The 19,041-nt window shown below is 42.4% G+C and overlaps 2 protein-coding genes across 3 annotated transcripts; one reads left to right on the top strand and one right to left on the bottom strand.

Moving 5' to 3' along the window:
• Window positions 1-373: 373 nt before the first annotated feature.
• Window positions 374-5,600, top strand: slc25a48 (solute carrier family 25 member 48). 2 transcript variants are annotated; one of them, XM_037262254.1, is made up of 7 exons: window positions 374-543; window positions 1,210-1,253; window positions 1,353-1,424; window positions 1,701-1,956; window positions 3,193-3,519; window positions 4,625-4,783; window positions 4,939-5,600. In XM_037262254.1, the coding sequence occupies exons 1-7, from the start codon at window positions 492-494 to the stop codon at window positions 5,010-5,012; spliced, it is 984 nt and encodes a 327-aa protein (XP_037118149.1). In that variant the 5' UTR covers window positions 374-491; the 3' UTR covers window positions 5,013-5,600. The 2 variants fall into 2 exon arrangements, with proteins under 2 accessions (XP_037118149.1, XP_037118148.1); XM_037262253.1 differs by having other exon boundaries at window positions 378-543; window positions 4,625-4,758.
• A 513-nt stretch (window positions 5,601-6,113) lies between these two features.
• LOC119129180 (complexin-2) lies at window positions 6,114-17,284 on the bottom strand. Its single transcript, XM_037262263.1, has 4 exons — window positions 17,055-17,284; window positions 14,467-14,596; window positions 9,697-9,872; window positions 6,114-9,306 (listed from the first exon to the last, which is right to left on the bottom strand). Exons 2-4 carry the CDS (start codon window positions 14,495-14,497, stop codon window positions 9,109-9,111), a joined length of 405 nt encoding a protein of 134 aa, XP_037118158.1. The 5' UTR covers window positions 14,498-14,596; window positions 17,055-17,284; the 3' UTR covers window positions 6,114-9,108.
• Between the last annotated feature and the right edge of the window lie 1,757 nt (window positions 17,285-19,041).

Here is a 19,041-nt window from a genome sequence, read left to right as displayed (position 1 = left end):
CAAAGGCTTTTATACTATTTTTAAAATGAAGTACTTTCATCATAGTTTATATTGAATCTTACTATTGGATCTGGTATGTTAAATATGATAGCTTTAAATCCAAAGGCTTTTATACTATTTTTAAAATGAGGTACTTTCATTATAGTTTATATTGGATCTTACTATTGGATCTGGTATGTTATTAAGAATACAAAGGAAATCTTCAACTATCTCGTATTTTCGCTGGCTTGGCTCCCTCATGGCTCATTTGTGCATCGCGCGTCAATTGGCTGGCAACTTGGACCAGATGGCGCACGATTGGCCGGGAGAGCCTTGTTCGCGCTCTCATTGGTCGTCGGCCCGGCGGAGGCCTGCGCGCTTTGCAATCAAAGGGTCGTGTTGCTTCTCGGTGCATTCACAACACAAACGTACACACGGGACGACCTGCGAACTGTGCTATACAAACTTGTGATTGTGCTCACAGATGAAGTTTGAAGAGTGAAAATATAACAATGACTTCCAAGAGCTTCCGCATGGATGATTTTCTTGCAGGATGGGTTGGAGGTCAGTGAGTATATTTCCTTGTGTGCAAGTGTGTGTGTGTGTGTGTGTGTGTGTGTGCGCGCGTGCGGGCTAGTGCGTGCCATCAGGTCAAAATATTAGGGACAAATAGCGCCTCAATGTGATGCAGACTACATTCATGAGTTTGTGTGTGTGTTTATTTTTTATTCTCCTGATAAAAAATAAATAAATAAATAAATAAATAAACTGGGCTAGTTAGTGAAAAATTGACCATCTTCGCTTTACCGTCTCGTTAACGTGGTATTGTGTGTGTGTGTTAAAATGTTAAAATATGGGCTACACTTAAATCATTTGTGTACCTGGAGACTATTTGTTTATTTTATGTACTAGTGTGTATTTGTCACAATCTGCATTATAGTTAATTATTTCTCATCGTTTAAGTTGGCTAAAAAAAGTGCCCGTAATATATGAATGCACAAATGATTGTGCATGTGTGGCCCATAGGGGCGCACTTGCCATGTTGTTATTCATAGCTTGAGGTCAATCAGTGCCGTGTTGGGGCCCCGAAATAACATTGTCAAATATGAACTTTGCCTATTTCTCAAAATTGCTCAATAAAGATAGATGGATGTGATTGTTGATATTTCATTCATAGAATTAGCCTTATTTAATCACTTTCTGAGTAGCTGTGTTCATGTGTTTATGCAGGGGCGTCCAGTGTGGTGGTTGGACATCCTTTGGACACTGTCAAGGTAAAAAAAAAAAACTGAAAAAAAAACTAAAGGCTGTTTTATTTGTCTTCAAAAAAACATAATTCGCACATGCTGACTGAGTGCCATTGGATTTGGCAGACGCGATTGCAGGCGGGAAAAGGCTACAAGAACATGATGGACTGCATTATCACCATCTACAGGAAGGAGACGGTATGAAAATGGCACGACACGCCTTCCTTCAAAATTTATCATTTAAGTTCGGGTGTTTGAGGATGAGTTCATTGCCAAAGTCTTATGGTGTAAAGGAGAGTTGTTTTGCGTTTGACCTTTTCATTTGTCACAATAATGGCAAAGTTTGCCATTTTTACTGCCTTCAAGTTGGTTAAATACAATGGAAACATTCATTTATTTATATATTTTTTATACATTGGTGAATGTATTATGAGCGTTGCCATGAACGCCATGTTTATGTTGTAATTCGGTCAGGCGCGGGGCTTCTTCAAAGGCATGTCCTTCCCCCTGGCCACCATCACGGCGTACAACTCGCTGGTCTTTGGTTTCTACAGCAACTCGCAGAGAGTCATCTGCAAGCGTCGCTACGGCGACGAGCGCCACCCCGCCAGCCTGAGCGACGTGGCGGTGGCCAGCATGCTGACCGGCCTGGTGTCGGTCGGGTTGGGCGCCCCCATCGACTTGGTCAAGATCCGCCTGCAAATGCAGACGCAGGCAGCCGTGCTAGCGGGTAAGCATAAGCACTTTACATCAGTACAAGTGATAATAGTCAGCAGAGATGTAGATCACAAACACACCTGTACCAATATGAAAAATGTATCCAAACAAACAACAACGCAATACGCTAAATCAAATCATGCGTACATTGGTTGTGATTCGAGACCTGTCATTTTCGGTCAACAGCAAGTGAATATTGCTGCTTAACTCATAATCTGCAAACACATTATTAATCACAATGCTGTGTGTGGAGTGGTGCACACACGGCACACAACATATTATTATTGTAAAGAAACGTTTTGGCTTGACTTCCCCTTTAAGAGTTTATACAACCATTTGAGAATTGGGCGATATTGCATGTGCTTTTAATTAGGAAAAAATATTCGATCCATAATATTGAATTTTCTAAAAACATAGAGTACTGACATCATTCACTTAAGAATAGGGGAGATTTTTTCGCACTGCATCAACTCTTTGCACTCACATTCGTTCGGATGAAAATCATAGCCCAACGACGGCTCATATCCCAAATTTGTACACTACTGCATGTTTATTTGGATGTAAAGCGGCCAAAATAGTCATCAGAAATCTGAGTTTACATCTTGCGCAAAGGTTTTGATTGCAACAGGCAGCCAGAAGAAAGGTTTGTTTAGATTTCCACATGTGAAATGTTTTTGTGCTGAGGAAGACACATGGAAGCAATAAAAGCAGGCCCATTTGCCATCCCTGTTTTTTTGTTTGGTTTGGGATATTTTGGAATGGGAATTTTGAATAGCTGCAACTGCCTGCTGCGATCGCATGTCAAGCAACAGTATTAAGTTTTGCAGACGTGGCTATGACCTTAACGCACACAGACTAATTGCTATTAATGTTTCATGCATATTCACACGTGTAAGCTCATCTGTCACGTTTTTACATGAAACAAACTTTTCATTTCATACTGAAGACGTTTGTTAATTAGTAAAAAAACATTTCCAGGTGCCATGTGAAACATTGACAGTTTGGCTTTGCTTTATGGCAGGGACAGTGTGCAAAATATGTGCAAGGGACTCGCATAATATTTTAAATTTTCTTGAAGTATTTTCCATTTTTTCCAAGTTGTTCAAAACAATTAGAATCTATATAATATGTTGATTTCTTGTCTTTTTGACGGCTTCATTCCCGGAATGCCTCATTTGGTGTTATTTATTTTTTTATGGTTAACAGCCATTTCCAATAGAAGATGTTTTGTTCTCTATTTTGTGGTCAGAAAGTTTTCAGCTCGCGGGCGGCGTTTCACACAACATGGCAGCGGCAGCACCAGTGGGGTCGCGTTCCTTGCATGTGTCCAATGGCGGCGGCGGCGGCGGCGGCGGCAACAGCAGCGTTTACCGTGGGCCGCTCCACTGCATTAGCAGTGTCATGCAGCGCGAGGGCCTCCAGGGCTTGTACCGCGGGGGTGGAGCCATGCTCCTCAGAGACATCCCCGGCTACGCCCTCTACTTTGTGCCCTACGCCATCTTCTGCAAACTCCTCAAACCAGATGCTGCCACGGCACCACACCCCTGCGCTATCTGGCTGGCTGGTGGACTCGCAGGTCAGAAATGTTCATTTTATACCACCAAGACACTTCAAAACTGTTTTGGGTCACTGTTTTGGGTTTATTTCAGCTGTAAACAAAAATATGACAAATGCTTTACCACTAAGATATACTTTCTACTTTTCATGACCTGACAAATAAATTAATGACTAAGAACCAGAGCCGGTTCAAATAAGTACCCGTGTAAAATGGGCTCGATGAGGAGAAGATATGTACTGAGTGAGCCAGTGAAGGGGTACCGAGATGAACTGGGGACCTCTTGATCTGCAGTCAAATGCTCTACCACTGAGCTACACCCCCTGGGCAATTGCAACTGATTTCTTGAAAACCAAAAAAGTGACTTAGAACCAACGAGTTTTGGCTGAGCTGTAAAATAGTCCTGGATTTACAAAGAACTAGCAAGGGGGCACCCAGATTTGACCTGGGGACCTCTTGATCTGCAGTCAAATGCTCTACCAATGAGCAATACCCCCAGGTATTGGTGCATACTTCCTGACAGAGAGAAAAATGACTTAAAATCAGAGCTGCTTCTAATGGGTACCTCCAGCTCTGCTGTAAAAGAAGCTCCTCTTAGGGGGCAAAATACTTGTGTCAAGAATGAGCCAGTAAGTGGGCACATAGAATTGAACCGGGCAGTCACTGAGCTATACTCCCTGCCTTGGTTTGCTGAAAAATAAACAAGTGACTTAGAACCAGAGACAGGGTACCTCTTTCTCAACTGTAAAAGACATCCCACTAAGGGCAAAGCACCTCAGCCTACACAGAGTGTCTCAACTGTAAAAGACATCCCACGAGGGGCAAAGCACGTCAGCCTACACAGAGTCTGCAAGGGGGCAGGCAACCAGATTTGAACTAGGGACCTCTTGACCTGCAGTCAAATTCTCACCATTGTATCATCAGTCCCCCAGCCATCTTCTGGAATCCACTGGACAAATCACGTGCCGCATCGCTTTGTTTACTCAAAAGACAAAAACGTGGCCTACTTTCAGGCACGTTTGTACTTTGCACCAAATTAAAGCTGAAATGCACTTTGTCACCTTATTAAGTGTCAGGTGAGCTCAAGTTCAGCCAGGTGAACGACTTCAAACATTCTTTTTCGTAGGTTCCATTTCCTGGGTGACAGCCACGCCTGCCGACGTAGTGAAGAGTCGCCTGCAGGCGGACGCTCACTTGCACCGGAAGTATAACGGCGTCCTTCACTGCATCCTGCACAGTTACAAGACGGAAGGAGTCCAGGTTAGCACGTGCTTTAACAGCAAGGGTACAGTTGTTTCAACCCAATTTCTGAACAGTTTAAAAAACTAATCTGAACACATTTGAACACCATTTTTGACATGTTTTGTGTCTGAACGAGTTTATAGGTTTAAACAGCATTTTGCAGTCTGTCTGAATGTGTTTGTGTGTGTCCGTGCGTAGGTGTTCTTCCGCGGTGTGTCTGTCAACGCCATCCGAGGCTTCCCTATGAGCGCCATCATGTTCCTGGGATATGAGCTCTCACTGCAGTTCTTCCAGAGCTTGTAGAAGCAAAGGTGTTGCCGTGGCGACGCTACTTGTCGCTGTGTTTTTGTGGTCGCGTCAGAGATGAGAGTTCAAAACTTGCTCAGCTTTGTTAGTTCGACTGCGCACTAAAGCGGAGAGGCTAGGCTAGGCTAGCTTTAGCACAAATGCTTAATAAGGTTACAATTGTCAAATGGGTTCCACCCTTTTACGTTTGATGTCTTTGAACGACAAGCGTTGTCACTGCAGAAAAAGATTTGAGCATTAGCTAGTCAATGTAGAAGGGTCTGAAGAGCAATGTAAGCTAATGTAAATAGTTTTTGTTTCTTATATTAAGAAAAACTTATTTTCATATTCACATATGTTTCCAGCACAACTGTACAGTCTCAATGTATCAAACAATATACTATGTATATAAAACAAAGCAGCTTCATTGAACTAGGTGCATTCCCACATAAATCACAAGCACGCATATTTGTTTTGTATGATAAATATTTTTGTAGTCGTCATGCTGGGTTAACGTGCAAACTGCCATTCCAGTATATCTTTGTACTGAAATAAAATCTATCTTTTAGAAGATGCATGTGTTTTTCTCCAAAATTCATTGTTTTCGCAGAAATCTGTTTAGAAAGTCGTGTGGACATATGCCCACTTGTTTATTGGCAGTGCAACCAGATATGGTTAGGTTTAGTGGACAAAAAAAAATTTCTATATATAAAAAAACAATAAGATCCTTCTTTAGGTACACCATTTAACGGGCTTTAATACAAAATATTTTCTGTTTAAAGATATCAATGTAGGCTTTTTGATGAAGCGTTTGTATGAAATGAAGTTTTTACATTCGCCCAATTAGCATTTTTATTTATCTGATTTGAAAAACGTTTACCTCAATTTAGGGGTTAAGTGTAATTGAAATACATACAATAAAATTAGAACAAAATAAGCTTGACTATATATATATATATATATATATTGAAATAAAGTAACCTAACATATTGTCTTTTTCTTTAATATGACATTCAAAACGGACAAACAAAGTTGTAAAGATGCACCCCATTGCGTGTACACAACCGATCGCCACATGCAAAGACTACATTTTTCAGATTTTATTTTTCAAACTTAATTGTTGACATTCACCTGAAATCGTTTTTACCCTGAACGAATGAAAGAAAATTCCAAATAAAGAAACCAATGACTCATTGATAGGTTTGATTCCTTCTTGGTGATCACACAAAAGTGTACGTGACAAGTAAAAACCTTGATATCAAAAAAGGCAGTTCAGAGCAATAATGGCAGTTGATGCTGATAACTATGCCAATGAGCAAACTGCTAGCACGTAATAATTTGAAACATCTTGTGCTAACAAAAGCTAAATGAGCTCACCTGGGCTAAAGCATGTTAACAGGAGCAGGAGCCATCGAACAAGAGGTGACGCCAGTTAATGGGCGCAAATGTAACTTCATAATCTTGTTAAGGTCCACTCATGCAAATCAAAATTTCACACAAATTTAAATACATTGCCGCCTCAAAATAAAAACTGTCCGACCGGCTCACAGTCGTATATTTTATCCTTCACAAAAAATCGTAGTGTCGCTTGTCAGGCAACATACCAGTGTATTTGTCTTATACTGCCTCCAGGTGGCTGTGGTGCGCACGCACACACACACACACACACACACACACACACACACACACACACACACACACACACACACACACACACACACACACACAATGAAGTCTACATCAAATTGAATGACATGTATCATTTGGCAGACAACGCAACAGGACAGTCAGCGTTAAAGTGCGACTCGTCAAAAGAACGACAATGACAACGATGGGCTCCCGTGATCATCTCGCACATTCACCCCCACGTCAGCTCCCGATGAAGATAAGGAACAAGCGTATGCAAAATGTAGCGGAATAGCCCTTTTGAAAGGCGCGTGGTTTAGCCAAGAGGCCATACTAGCAAACGTGACAGGTGGAAGAGGAACCACACACCAACAAATAAATGCAACAGCTAAACATCTGAATGAATTTGATCAAGTGTCAGAGAAAGTCAGAGCACAAGCGACGCCATGATTCATTTTCGAAACAGGAGCTAACATCACAATTAGCATTTGAGCATAAAGGTAGACAGAAATTTGAGGTAAAGTCGATAATGTGTTGGTCTCGTGGGGGAGTATGAAAGGGGCTTGAGTTTCTTCACATGTAGTTCATCAAATTTGAAACGGGTGAGTCCATAATGATGCACCTCTACCTTTCATGCAGAAACCAGTAAAAGATGCTGACTGTCTCTCCATGCGTGTAGTGACACAATCCGGCAAAATGACCCCAATTCTCTGTAGCGGATTTAACGCAGATATGACTTTGAAAGAGGCTTTCGAATGTCATCAAAAGTGTTGTATGAAGTCAACGGATGAGCAAATCTGTAGCCACGGTGAGCTAATTTATGTAGACAAATATGCAACAAGTTAGCTTGTAGCATCTTTAGCCTGTGCACTCCCGCCCCGCAATTCACAAATGTGGCAAAGAGGCAACAAGGCCTCATTCGGAGAATTTGCAACCAAACTTCCTGTGTGTGTGTGTCTCCTTTGTGTAAACTGCCAGGGCACTTGATGCTCACAACCAATTGGTTACTGTACCAAAGACAAACTCAAACCACAAAGACACAAAAATGTATCAGCCCATTATTTTGGTCTTTGTTTTGCATGCATCAACATGTGTTCAGTATTAAGAAGACACAAATTGACAGGTACACAATGAAGGTTTCTTCCTACATGCATGTTGTGTAAATGGCCACAAAGGCACATGCACGCACGCAATAAAAACATTCAAGAAATTATTGCAAAAAGTCAAAAGCGTATGGCTTTGTAGTCTAGTCCCGAATCGTCGTCTTCTTCTGCTCCTTTATAACCGTTAGTCAAAAACTACAATAAAGTGTTGTCTTCTTCCTGCAGTCCTGACAACTTTAAGCTTCTAAGCATCTTAGCTCTTTAGCTTCTTTGTCTTTCGCCACATGTTAACAGTGTTTGCTCTTCCAAACGTCACGTCGTATTCAAGTACTTACCATGTTTCCTGCTCGCCACTATAGCTAGCACCAGCGATGCAATACAGTACCTCTCAAGCACCATCACCGATGGAGTCCGAACACACCACCGGTACACCGTTGATGCACCTCTCAGACATTGCTGATGCAGCAACTATGCGTCGATACGTCGCTGATTTACTAATGAAGCATGGTAATGTACCCATAATGAACCACTAACGCACTGCTGAAGCACAGATTGATGTCATAATTCCGTTTGCTTTGGGTGGCTCAAAGAAGAATGACGTGTATAACACGTGTGATCTTTGGTCTCTCTGGGCCAAGTGATTTTGAACGTTCCCCCTATACCCTCCAGCCACGCAACATTTCCCTAAGTTTCTGTTGATTGTCTAAGGGGACCTCACTACATCTTCAACTTCTAATGTTAAAAAGTCGCAATTAATTGTTATACAGATTCAGATCAAGTTGGCACTCTCATACAGAAGATGTAAGGAAAGAAAGTCCTGCAGTCAAATATTTACAGAAGCCCCCAAAAAGTACATGTTGTCTGTCCTTTCTTTCAAACCGGACATAAAAAAACCCTGACCCAGGTAGGTGGCTCAAGTTGACCCAACCTTTGGTAGTTTAGCAAACAAATGAATAAAAAGCCAATTTGTTTGTGAAGGATCATACCGTCTTCTTTTTTCCGTTTACGCTTTCAAATGGCTCGTTTTTGACTCGCGATCTAATATAACACAACATGTTGACCTGCATTCTCCGCATCCATCAGCGGTGAAGACAAAAAAAAGAAAAATGCTTTCAATTTGGGATTCGGTATACCGTCTGCCGAGTGACAGGTGACTGCCGACCAGTCAAATGGCCTGGTAGTATCAAATGAAATAACCCAAAAATGTTGCAGGAAATAGAAAAATAATAATAAAAACACAAAGTTGGAGAAAAGGCAGCGTGAAGCCTCCAACAGCTTGGCAAGACCATGCCTCCCTGAAGATGCATCATCTTTTCCCCCAATTCACTTCCCCTCCCCAGTTTTCCTTCCGGGTCTACTTCTTGAACATGTCTTGCAGCGGGCCAGGCAGAAACTTGAGGACAGTATCCAGGATACTCTCGTCATCATCATCGTCATCATCTCCACAACCTCTGGGGATGGCCTTCTTGGGACGCGTCAGAGAGCCCTCACAGGCCTGCTCCAGCGCCGCCTTCTCCTCTGCCTCCTTCTCCTCCTTCTTCTTCAGGCCGTACTAAAAACAAAAACAGATCTCCTTAGCCAGTGAATAGCCCACTAAAAAGTCCACTACAATCCCTAACCACACATGCATTAGCAATAACGGTAGCATTAGCATTCCGATTGAACATACAAGTTTATGTAAAACTAGCATTGAGGTTAGCATTAGCAATGAGAACAGCAAAGGAACGTTAACATTGTCCATTGTGACCATGAGGTTAGCATTAGCAGTGACAACAGCAAAGGAAAGTTAGCATTATCCATAGTGATCATGTTTATGAGACTAACTCGGGAGGTGCTAGTACCTTGTAGCCAGTGCCGGACATTAGCATAAGCATATGCTACGATAGTTACCACTGCACACTGTGGACTTGCCCAGCCAGTTAACACTAGGAAAATGCCCTACCTTGTCCCGAATGCTCTGCCGGACCTTCTCCCTCTCAGCCTCCATGCGGGCATGTTTTGCCTTCCGTTCCTCCTCCTGCTGCCTCAGGGCCTCTTGATGCTCTTCCTCTTTCTTGGCCGCGTCAGGGTCCTTCTCCTCCTCGCCGCCCAACATCTTGCCCATGTCCTTGGTGGCACCTGAGCGCAGCACCAAGACAGAAGGAACGACAGTGAAAGGTGATGGAGGAACGACAGTTTTGCCAGGTTTGGTGGCGCATTGATGGCGCCTTGTTATTACCCGACTGGGGTCGATCGTAAATACAGGACCACCTGAGTGTATGAATTATGAATCAAGCAGCAGAGAAACAAAACAACTGCATCATACTATCAATCTTGGCCTACGCAAACACATCAAAGCATCTTAACATCTCAAACCTTCTAGAAATGACTTTATGAGCTGCAGTGCAACATACGTATAATATGATGTAATATATTCAACATGATTGTTGTTTTTATTATAGTATTGTATCCATCCATGCATTTTCTGTACCGCCAGTTACCAACCAATCGCAGGTGACAAACAACCATCCGCGCTTGCGCTCGCACCAAGGGGCAATCTGGAGTGCTCAATCAGCCTACCATGTATGTTTTTGGGATGTGGGAGGAAAGCGGAGTGCTCGGAAAAAAACACACACAGGGACAGGGAGAACATGCAAACTCCACACAGGGAGGGCTGGAGGTGGGATCGAACCAACACCGTGTGAACTGTGAGGCGGACGTGCTAACCAGTTTACTGTATTGCATGTTGAATGACAAATGGTCCTTTTTTCATATTAAACGTGTGTTACTACATACATGTGCCCAATTAATGGAACAGTTAAATGTATGTATATAATTATAATTAAATGGAGAATAGATATGTTGTTTGTGTACCGTATTTTCCGGACTATAAGGCGCACCGGACTATAAGGCGCACCTTCAATGAATGGCCCATTTTAAAACTTTGTCCTTATATAAGGCGCACCGGACTATAAGGCGCACCATTAATAAATTAGTGAGATTTTTAATCCAAATCAAATCATTCTCCATTTTATCTTTTTTATTTCAACTTCAGATGCAACAAATTACTTTATAATCACAAAACAATGATCCGTAGTCTTTTTGATTGGTGATTCATAGTCTTCAGCGGGCCACTTATGATTGATTTTATGACACAATGCTTCGGGCCAGTTTAAATTTAGGAATTTGGTCCGTATATAAGGCGCACCAGACTATAAGGCGCACTGTCGGCTTTTGAGAAAATATTAGTTTTTTAGGTGCGCCTTATAGTCCGGAAAATACGGTAATATATTTTCTTAAGCAAGTAATGTATGCATGCATGAAATGCAACAGTAGTTATAGGTGCGTAATATCATTTATACAGGATTTTAATATATCTTAAATTTGTATTGTAATGCATCCATGTCGCATGTAACAGAATTTCAGATAACGCACTGTTTAATTCATATATGAAATGGAAACAAAATGGAATGCATGCGTATGCTATATAATATAGGAGATGTATTCATTGTGATGGCTGTAGAAGCACTCGTCATCATCGTCGTCATCGTCATTACTATCATCAGGCTTTTTCTCGCCTGTGGCAACACGCAACTGCAACAGAAGCGATTGTAACAAATTAACACTCAGCTGGTGAGAAAGCGGGGTTAGGCGGGTAGGGTTCAGCGCTCGGCATGAGTTGGGGCTAAGGTCAGCCTGTCCGCTGCGGGTGTTTGGCAGCTGCGAAAACAAACATCACATCACATGTGGACTGCATACAAGCATCAGCAACTCATTCACGGCCAATGACGGCTATAGACGTCAAAGATACATTTTGACTGGGCTAGCAGTGAATTGTCATTCCTTGCATTAAAGCTCTGATCCCACCTCAGAGGTTGTATCAATTCACAAGTCGCCTTCAATTCAGCTTTTGTCTCGGTACCTTAGACGAACAAAAAGCGTCTGAAAGGAGCAACTTGTTCCTTTTCGCCTTGAAAATTGCCTTTGTGCCTCCTCTCCACAGTGGCGTATTCAGCAGGGGTTTTCCTACACAGGCTATTTATTTGCATCCGCATGTCTCTTTTGGGAATCTCAGCTACATTTGGATGGGTAAATGATTCACAAAATTGGATGGAGAATAAGTCAAGTCTAAATAATGAATCAATTTTATTTTTAAAAGTGTTACAATTATTTTCCATTTCCAAATTTGCGGAGCACCTGCAGTACGGCCACGGACCACTAGAGCGCCGCGGACCACCGGTTGACAATCGCTGCCTTCAAGAAAAGACTGCAACCTGGGAAAAGGGTGTAAAAAATAGTTATGTAGGGTTTCGTGAAAGGGGCATTAGCTTCTGGAAAAAAGTCACATCAGAGATGTCTCAGAAAAGCAGGCACTGCCTGTGTCTTTGCACACAGAACTGAGTTAAAGCTCTGATACAACCTCAGTCGGTAGGAAATTTACTGCTTGGCGTTCCTCCATTCTGTGCTTACTTACAGCAGTGCTTCTCAATTATTATGTTATCATCTGTGACCCCTCCTCTTCGTCCACTCCTTCCACCTCGTTAGCATTAGCAGAAAGGAGGATATTTGAAGTGCTCCCTGTTACTACTCCATTGAAAGTGTGGCGCTAAGAAGCTCTGGTGCAACTGAAGAGCACTTGCGTTGTGTCGAATTAAAACAAAAAAAGATGATTGGGCAAAATAATATGGTTTTATCTGTCAAATTATCAGCAGTTCTTCGATCCAGTTGGACGTCTGCTCTGTGTGGTAGCAGGAAGCTGCCAGACAGGCACGCTAGCAGGCCCTGGGTTGCTGGTGTGGGTGGGGTAAGATGAGATAAAGAAAAGCAAACAGGAAACGAGGAGGAATGATTGGGCCTGCAGACAAATGATCACAGATCATCTTGCGTTACACTTGCAGTTCTTGCCTAATGTACATTTTGTGTACGTTAAGATATTGCTGCAAGGACGCTTTCACAACATGCTACTGATGGATGGATGGATGGATGGATGGATGGATGGATGGATGGATGGATGGATGGATGGATGGATGGATGGATGGATGGATGGATGGATGGATGGATTTTCAGTCCACTGGTCAAAAGACAGGAAATCAAAGATGGACTCTTCCTGCCCGTGATAAAATAACATGATAAAACATAGTTTCCATCCTTGGAGGCCTTTATGAGAAAATGTGTTTGATATCCTGCTGGAAGGAAAGGGGAAACCATCGCCATGGCGGCTGTGCACCCTCACTTATTCAAGGATCAGCTCACAATTCCTTTGTAAAGTAAAACTGAAAACCAACAGAAAATGTTGTCAATCCAATGAATCTGTTCCAGAGACCCAACAACAATATCGATAGCGATTCGAAGGTATGTTTGTGTGCACATTCATTGCTGATTTTGGATGCATATACGTCTATAAACGAAACAAGTAGAGTTCACATGAGCAAGCACCAAGAGAGTGCCGGGGAAGAAAACAAAGGAGAGAAAACGAACGATTGCGCCACCGGGTGAGGAGCGAGAGAAGGAATGTACTCTATTTTTGGAGGTAACACACGTTGTGTGTGTGTGTTGTGGTTGTTTGAGCATGTTGATCTTGACATTTTGTTTGCTTCTACGTTGTTGCGAGGCCAACGTAGTGATGACCGTATTTTCCGGACTATAAATCGCTCCGGATTATAAATTGCACCAGCCATAAAATGCATCATAAAGAAGAAAAATACATATATAAATCGCAGCGGAGTATATGGGGCATTTTTGGGAGAAATTTATTCCAACATCAAGAACCGTCCTAGAACCAAGTCCTCTTTAAAGACAATTTAATATAAAAATAGAATCGGCAACAACAGGCTGAAGGCACGGTATGCTAACGTTACATAAACACATAAACAAGAAAATGGGAACGTGCCTGACGTAATATATTAAGAGTTATTCAAGTAACTCTAGCATAAATAACCTGCTAGCAAGTTACATAAACACATAAACAAGAAAATGGGAACGTGCCTGACGTAACATATTAAGAGTTATTCAAATAACTCTAGCATAAATAACATGCTAGCAAGTTTATCCAACCATCCACGTCACTCCAAATCATTAAATCCAACAATATCTTCATCATCTGAGTCACTTAGAAACAACTCCGCTAACCCCAGAAGTAGAAGATGCAGTGCTTACTCTTCTACGTACGTGGCTTACGTCAGACTCTTCGTCAGTTGCAGTTCTAGTTATTGCACAGGCCTAGCGCGCCCTCTTGGGGATTAGTGTGAAAATAACATGCGAGATGATATAATGTGTATAGAATAATTTCACACATAATTCGCTCCCGAGTGACCAAACTATGAAAAAAACTGCAACTTATAGTTCGGAAAATACAATAGTTTTGCACAAACTGCTGGGCTTGCTTCTAATGAAACCATTGGTTTAAAAAGAGTCATTACTATTTTCCGATTTTCCCAGGAATTTTTTTTCACGATTCCATAATAAATCTTTATTTTCTGAAGTTTCTGTAGGGAGGACTTCTAAAATTGAATGCTTTGTTATGGGTCACGGTTGGGGCAAGGTTCCTGAATACGAATGTTGTATCGTCTCCTGGCTGAATGTCAACATCGAGAGGAAAGATCGATGGATTCTTTAGTGGACAAAGAGCTGGGGAGCACCACCTTTTAAACCCCAAATATTTCGATTAGATTTGCTCAACGCTAACAAGTAGCTTTTTAGTATGATAAGCTAATACGATTCGGTGATTACTCACCACCTAAAGCTTGTTTCATCACAAAGTCCATCTTGAGGTTTTGAGTGTGTTGAATTTCTTCTTGGATGTCAAAGACGAGCTAGCATGAAGCCTCCTCCGCAACTTCTTGCGCTAGACTCTCTCGATAGACCTGCCGCAAAAAAAGATGCATAGAATTAGATCAGATTTGATCATGACAATGATGACATTTGACATCACTCTGATGAGCTCACACCACTCATAATGTCTCAGAGACATCACTGGGCAATAATATCCTGTTCTCGCCACTTAAATATTGTTAGTCACCTGAATGTTGTTCGTCACTTAAATGTTGTACAGAGGCTGAGATCAACCGGATTCAAATTCCTTGTTTGGCGTGCACAAACATGGCCAATAAAACTGATTCTGATTCTGATTTGTCACATGATCTGCTACCAAAATGTCCAGGGAAGATACAGCAAAGCACCGCTCTCCACTAAAAATCCTCTTTTTATTCATTCATTCATTCATTCATTCATTCATTCATTCATTCATTCTTTCTTTCAAAAAATGACATCTTTCTTTCTTGCCTTCATGCTTCTCGTTGTCAGGGACTGTACAAATTAATACAGGGGTCTCAAACTCCAGTCCTCGGGGGCCGCATTCCGACATGTTTTCCAAGTTTCCCTCGTTAAACACACCTGATTAAATTATCAGGCTCCTGCGGAACGTGAGGATGAACTGATCATTTGAATCAGGTGTGTTTAACGAGGGAAACTTGGAAAACGTGTAGGAATGCGGCCCCCGAGGACTGGAGTTTGAGACCCCTGAATTAATAGATGTTTCTCTAATTATCCCAGAATTATTTTTCATCTGTAGACAGTAGACACCCATTTGAATTGATTCTGACTCGCCTGACTTTTCTCAGATTTTCTTCAATTCTTTCTCTTTCCATACCAGAGCCACCTTTGTAGATTTTTGTTTATTGGATCACAATTTTGGCAGGTCTCCCAAGGAGCTGCTGTAGGCCACAATTCACGGCCAAATGCTCACCCACTCACCCACTTATGCAACACACAAATGCCGCATGACATGACGTTACATTCGATATTATAAAGGGTACTTGCTTTCAATGGGAACATTTATTTAATACGCTGTACGAGTGGATTTACAAATTGACTCATCATTTTGTCAACTCAGCTGCTCTTGTTGCTGTTGTTTTTCTTCTTTACACAAGATGGAGCTGCCACTCAGACCTCATTGCAAAAAGATGAGCGTGTGAATTTTTCATGCGGTCATGTGGCGCAGCCGGCAGTAATGGGAGGAATGAGTACAGACAACAATAGCACTAAAACAGAAACTATATCATAGTATTATTATTATTATGATTATACTATGAAAGAATTACACAATGAGCAAATATTTCACACTGGTAATGGATGTATGGATATCCATCAGTCATTTATTTCTCATCCAACTTAGTTGCTCCATCCACAACTGGAACAGGAACAGGATACTGTGACTCCTGTCCATCAGTGTGCTATGTACAGTAGGTAGTCAAAATGTGATTGCAAGTGGACAAAAAAAAAAAAAAGAATTTGCTTGGAATGAGACATCTGCCCCAAATCTCCGCATGAACCCGCGGTCTCGAGACATTTTTGGGGCTCCACTCAAAATAGTCGTACCTGCCAAATTTTGTGTCGCAAAGCCGCACTTTCTTCCGGATGGATCTATAAACAAATTTCCAGAGCGCCAAGATCATTGGAAATGACGCCAAAGATGGCTGTTTCAAACGATCAATGTCTTTATTGACATGGCTTCTTGAAACGTTTATGTGGGTTAACTCATGATAGACATGTTTGCCAAATTTTAAATTGCCGCCAAGTGCTGGATTGGAAGGAGCCAGGATTATTGGAAATGACCCCTAAAATGGTCGCTTTAAACCAAAATGTGCTGTGGCCTCTTGAGACTTTTTTGTGGGTCTCACCATGACCGTCTTTTCTACCAAATATTCTTCTGCTAAGTGAAACTGGCTTCAGGGGCTGAATTAATTTAAAAACCAAAAACAACAAAAAAACGGAATGGTTAGGACTTCCTCGAAATGGCGATTTACTTGGCATACACGCACGAGGACGAATATCCACCTGCACGCAAAATAAACAAAACGTAATTTGGCCAAACATACACACACACACACACACACACACACACACACACACACACACACACACACACACACACACACACACACAAGCACGCAAACACATTTGTGCCAATATTGAAAGGAAACATGATATCATTTTGCATTTCATTGTCCGGTGCGTGAGCAAACATTGAAAGACACACGCACACAACAGGCAAGACGATTATGGATGAACGGCACGCACACGCGCGTAATCTAAAGTGCTTCCTGCCATCCAACCTTCATCACATTCACGCCCTCCTCCTCCTCTCCTCCTCCCGCCACTTGTTTGCATCAAATGAAGATGATAATGAGGCTGGAAATGATACAGCCTCGCCTTCCCCTGCATGCACGCGGTTGTGAACGTCTCAAAAAATTCAAACGCTACACGAGACGAGGAGAAAAAACGCAATGGAGGCAGGCGTCCGTTATACGTGTTACTACTCACCTGCTGCAGTCGGGTGCGCGAAGCTCTAGAGAAGGATACCGCCAGTTTGCAGTCGAACCCCCGCCTGACAACTCTCATATAGACCCTATCATACACGTAAATTCACGCGCAAGCACACAGTGGGCAACACGCCTTTGTCTGTTTCTCAACCGGCCCGCCCCATTCGGGGTTTGTTCATCACCTCACGGCGGCGCAGTGTATGGACGCACGCACGCACGCACGCACGCACGCACGCACACTCGCTCACTCACTAACACTCCTTGTGCGTGTGCGTGCGTGTGCGTGTGTGTGTGTGTGTGTGTGTGTGTGTGTGTGTGTGTGTGTGTGTGTGTGTGTGTGTGTGTGTGTGTGTGTGTGTGTGTGTGTGTGTGTGTGTGAGCGTTAGCATTTATAAATGCAGAATGCCAAAGACAGGCAACCGAAGCTAGGCTCAATATTGTGGTTTCCATCCACAAATTCTGCATCCTGAGTGAAGAATGACTAATAAAGAGTCATTAAAACATTACAACTTATATAAAACCAAGTTTAAAAAGCGACTATCTTTTTTTACAAACATTTATGGGATGTTTGTTGCCTACCTGAAACAAATCAACGTCATTGTCCAGTCTGTTGACGTTCAAAAATGTTGCAAAGCACAAATAGGAAGCGATTTGCCAACCAACCGGACGCCCTTTGCAGAGAGAGAGAGAGAGAGAGAGAGAGAGAGAGAGAGGCCGCTAGCAGTCACCCGAGTGCAAGGCGGCTGGGCGGGTGTTCTCCAAAGTTCTTTGGATTGTGTTTTTTACAGTGGTTGGGGCACCCCTGATTGCTTTCGAGATGTTCCATTGGGAAAATGACCGGTTGTCGGGATCGTCAATTTCACTTCAGTACATCGTCGTATAGTAGCAGACAAAAAGAGTGGAGTTTACACGATTGACCGAAAGATGACCCAAGGAGGCCGCTGCCTAAAGTTGGGCACCCCAACAGAAAAGTGCCATGTCACACTCACTATTTAGGAGCTGGTCCTTTTGCAGAAAGAGCACGACCTACGTAGCGTCCTGTGCTTTTGCGCTATATTCTGACTGTCTGCTGTATGCACACTTGTTCCGTTTTTGCTCCTCTTATTTATTATGTTGTTTATTTATTTATTTATTTATTATTTATTCATCACTCTTATTTATTCATTGTTTGTGCCTTCTTGTTTTTATTTGTTTGTGTTGTTCACTTGTACGTATTGTTAGGCTACGGATTTGAGTTATTGATCTGACTCCAAATTGCGATCAACACTTAACACAAGAGTTGCTATGTCCTAATCCACACCCTGGCGCACCGTCCAATTTTGCGAGTTCGTTCTGTCAAAGAGAAGACCGGTAGATCAATTAGGCCGAATTTACCAATTGTTTATTCCTGACGAAGCAAACTAATACAGGCGCCTGGGTCCCTCACACTAAGATTGGTGTGTTCTTGTGACCATCAAGAGACAACACATTCTTCCGGGTTGCCCAGTTATAAAGAAAGACAATATGAATATTCAAGCAGGCAAAACATTGCGTGATGATTGGTGGATGGCCATCTCCTCCTCGTCTGGGTGTTGTTGCTGCTGAGTGCAGGTGTCTGGCGGTTAGGTACGAGCACCAGGGCGAGATGTTATTCTCCTTCCTCGCCGGCCTCGAGATGTTCAAATGAGGTGTCCTCCCTGTCTGGGACATCAACACTTTGTAGAAAATAAGTTCATGCAGTGGCCTTCACTTTCCTTAGCGCCCATCATGCAACTACTGAAGATTCTATTGATATGATTAGGAGTCTAGCGCAGCCTTAATAAAATATGTTTGCAAACTGCCGAAAGCACATTTCCCTTGAGTATATTGTGGACTATGTCTTGTCACCGTGGGCTAGTGGGAACGTAATTTCGATTTCTTTGTGTGCATGTGAAGAAATTGACAATGAAGCAGACTTTGACTAAGTAGCATCACTATGTTCCTCGCTCACTGACAGTGACAGCTGAAAT

Source organism: Syngnathus acus, chromosome 10 (genome assembly GCF_901709675.1).
Source record: "Syngnathus acus chromosome 10, fSynAcu1.2, whole genome shotgun sequence".
Taxonomy (NCBI): Eukaryota; Metazoa; Chordata; class Actinopteri; order Syngnathiformes; family Syngnathidae; genus Syngnathus; species Syngnathus acus.
The sequence above is the reverse complement of the archived record's forward strand: the minus strand, read 5'-3'. Positions and strand labels throughout refer to the sequence as shown.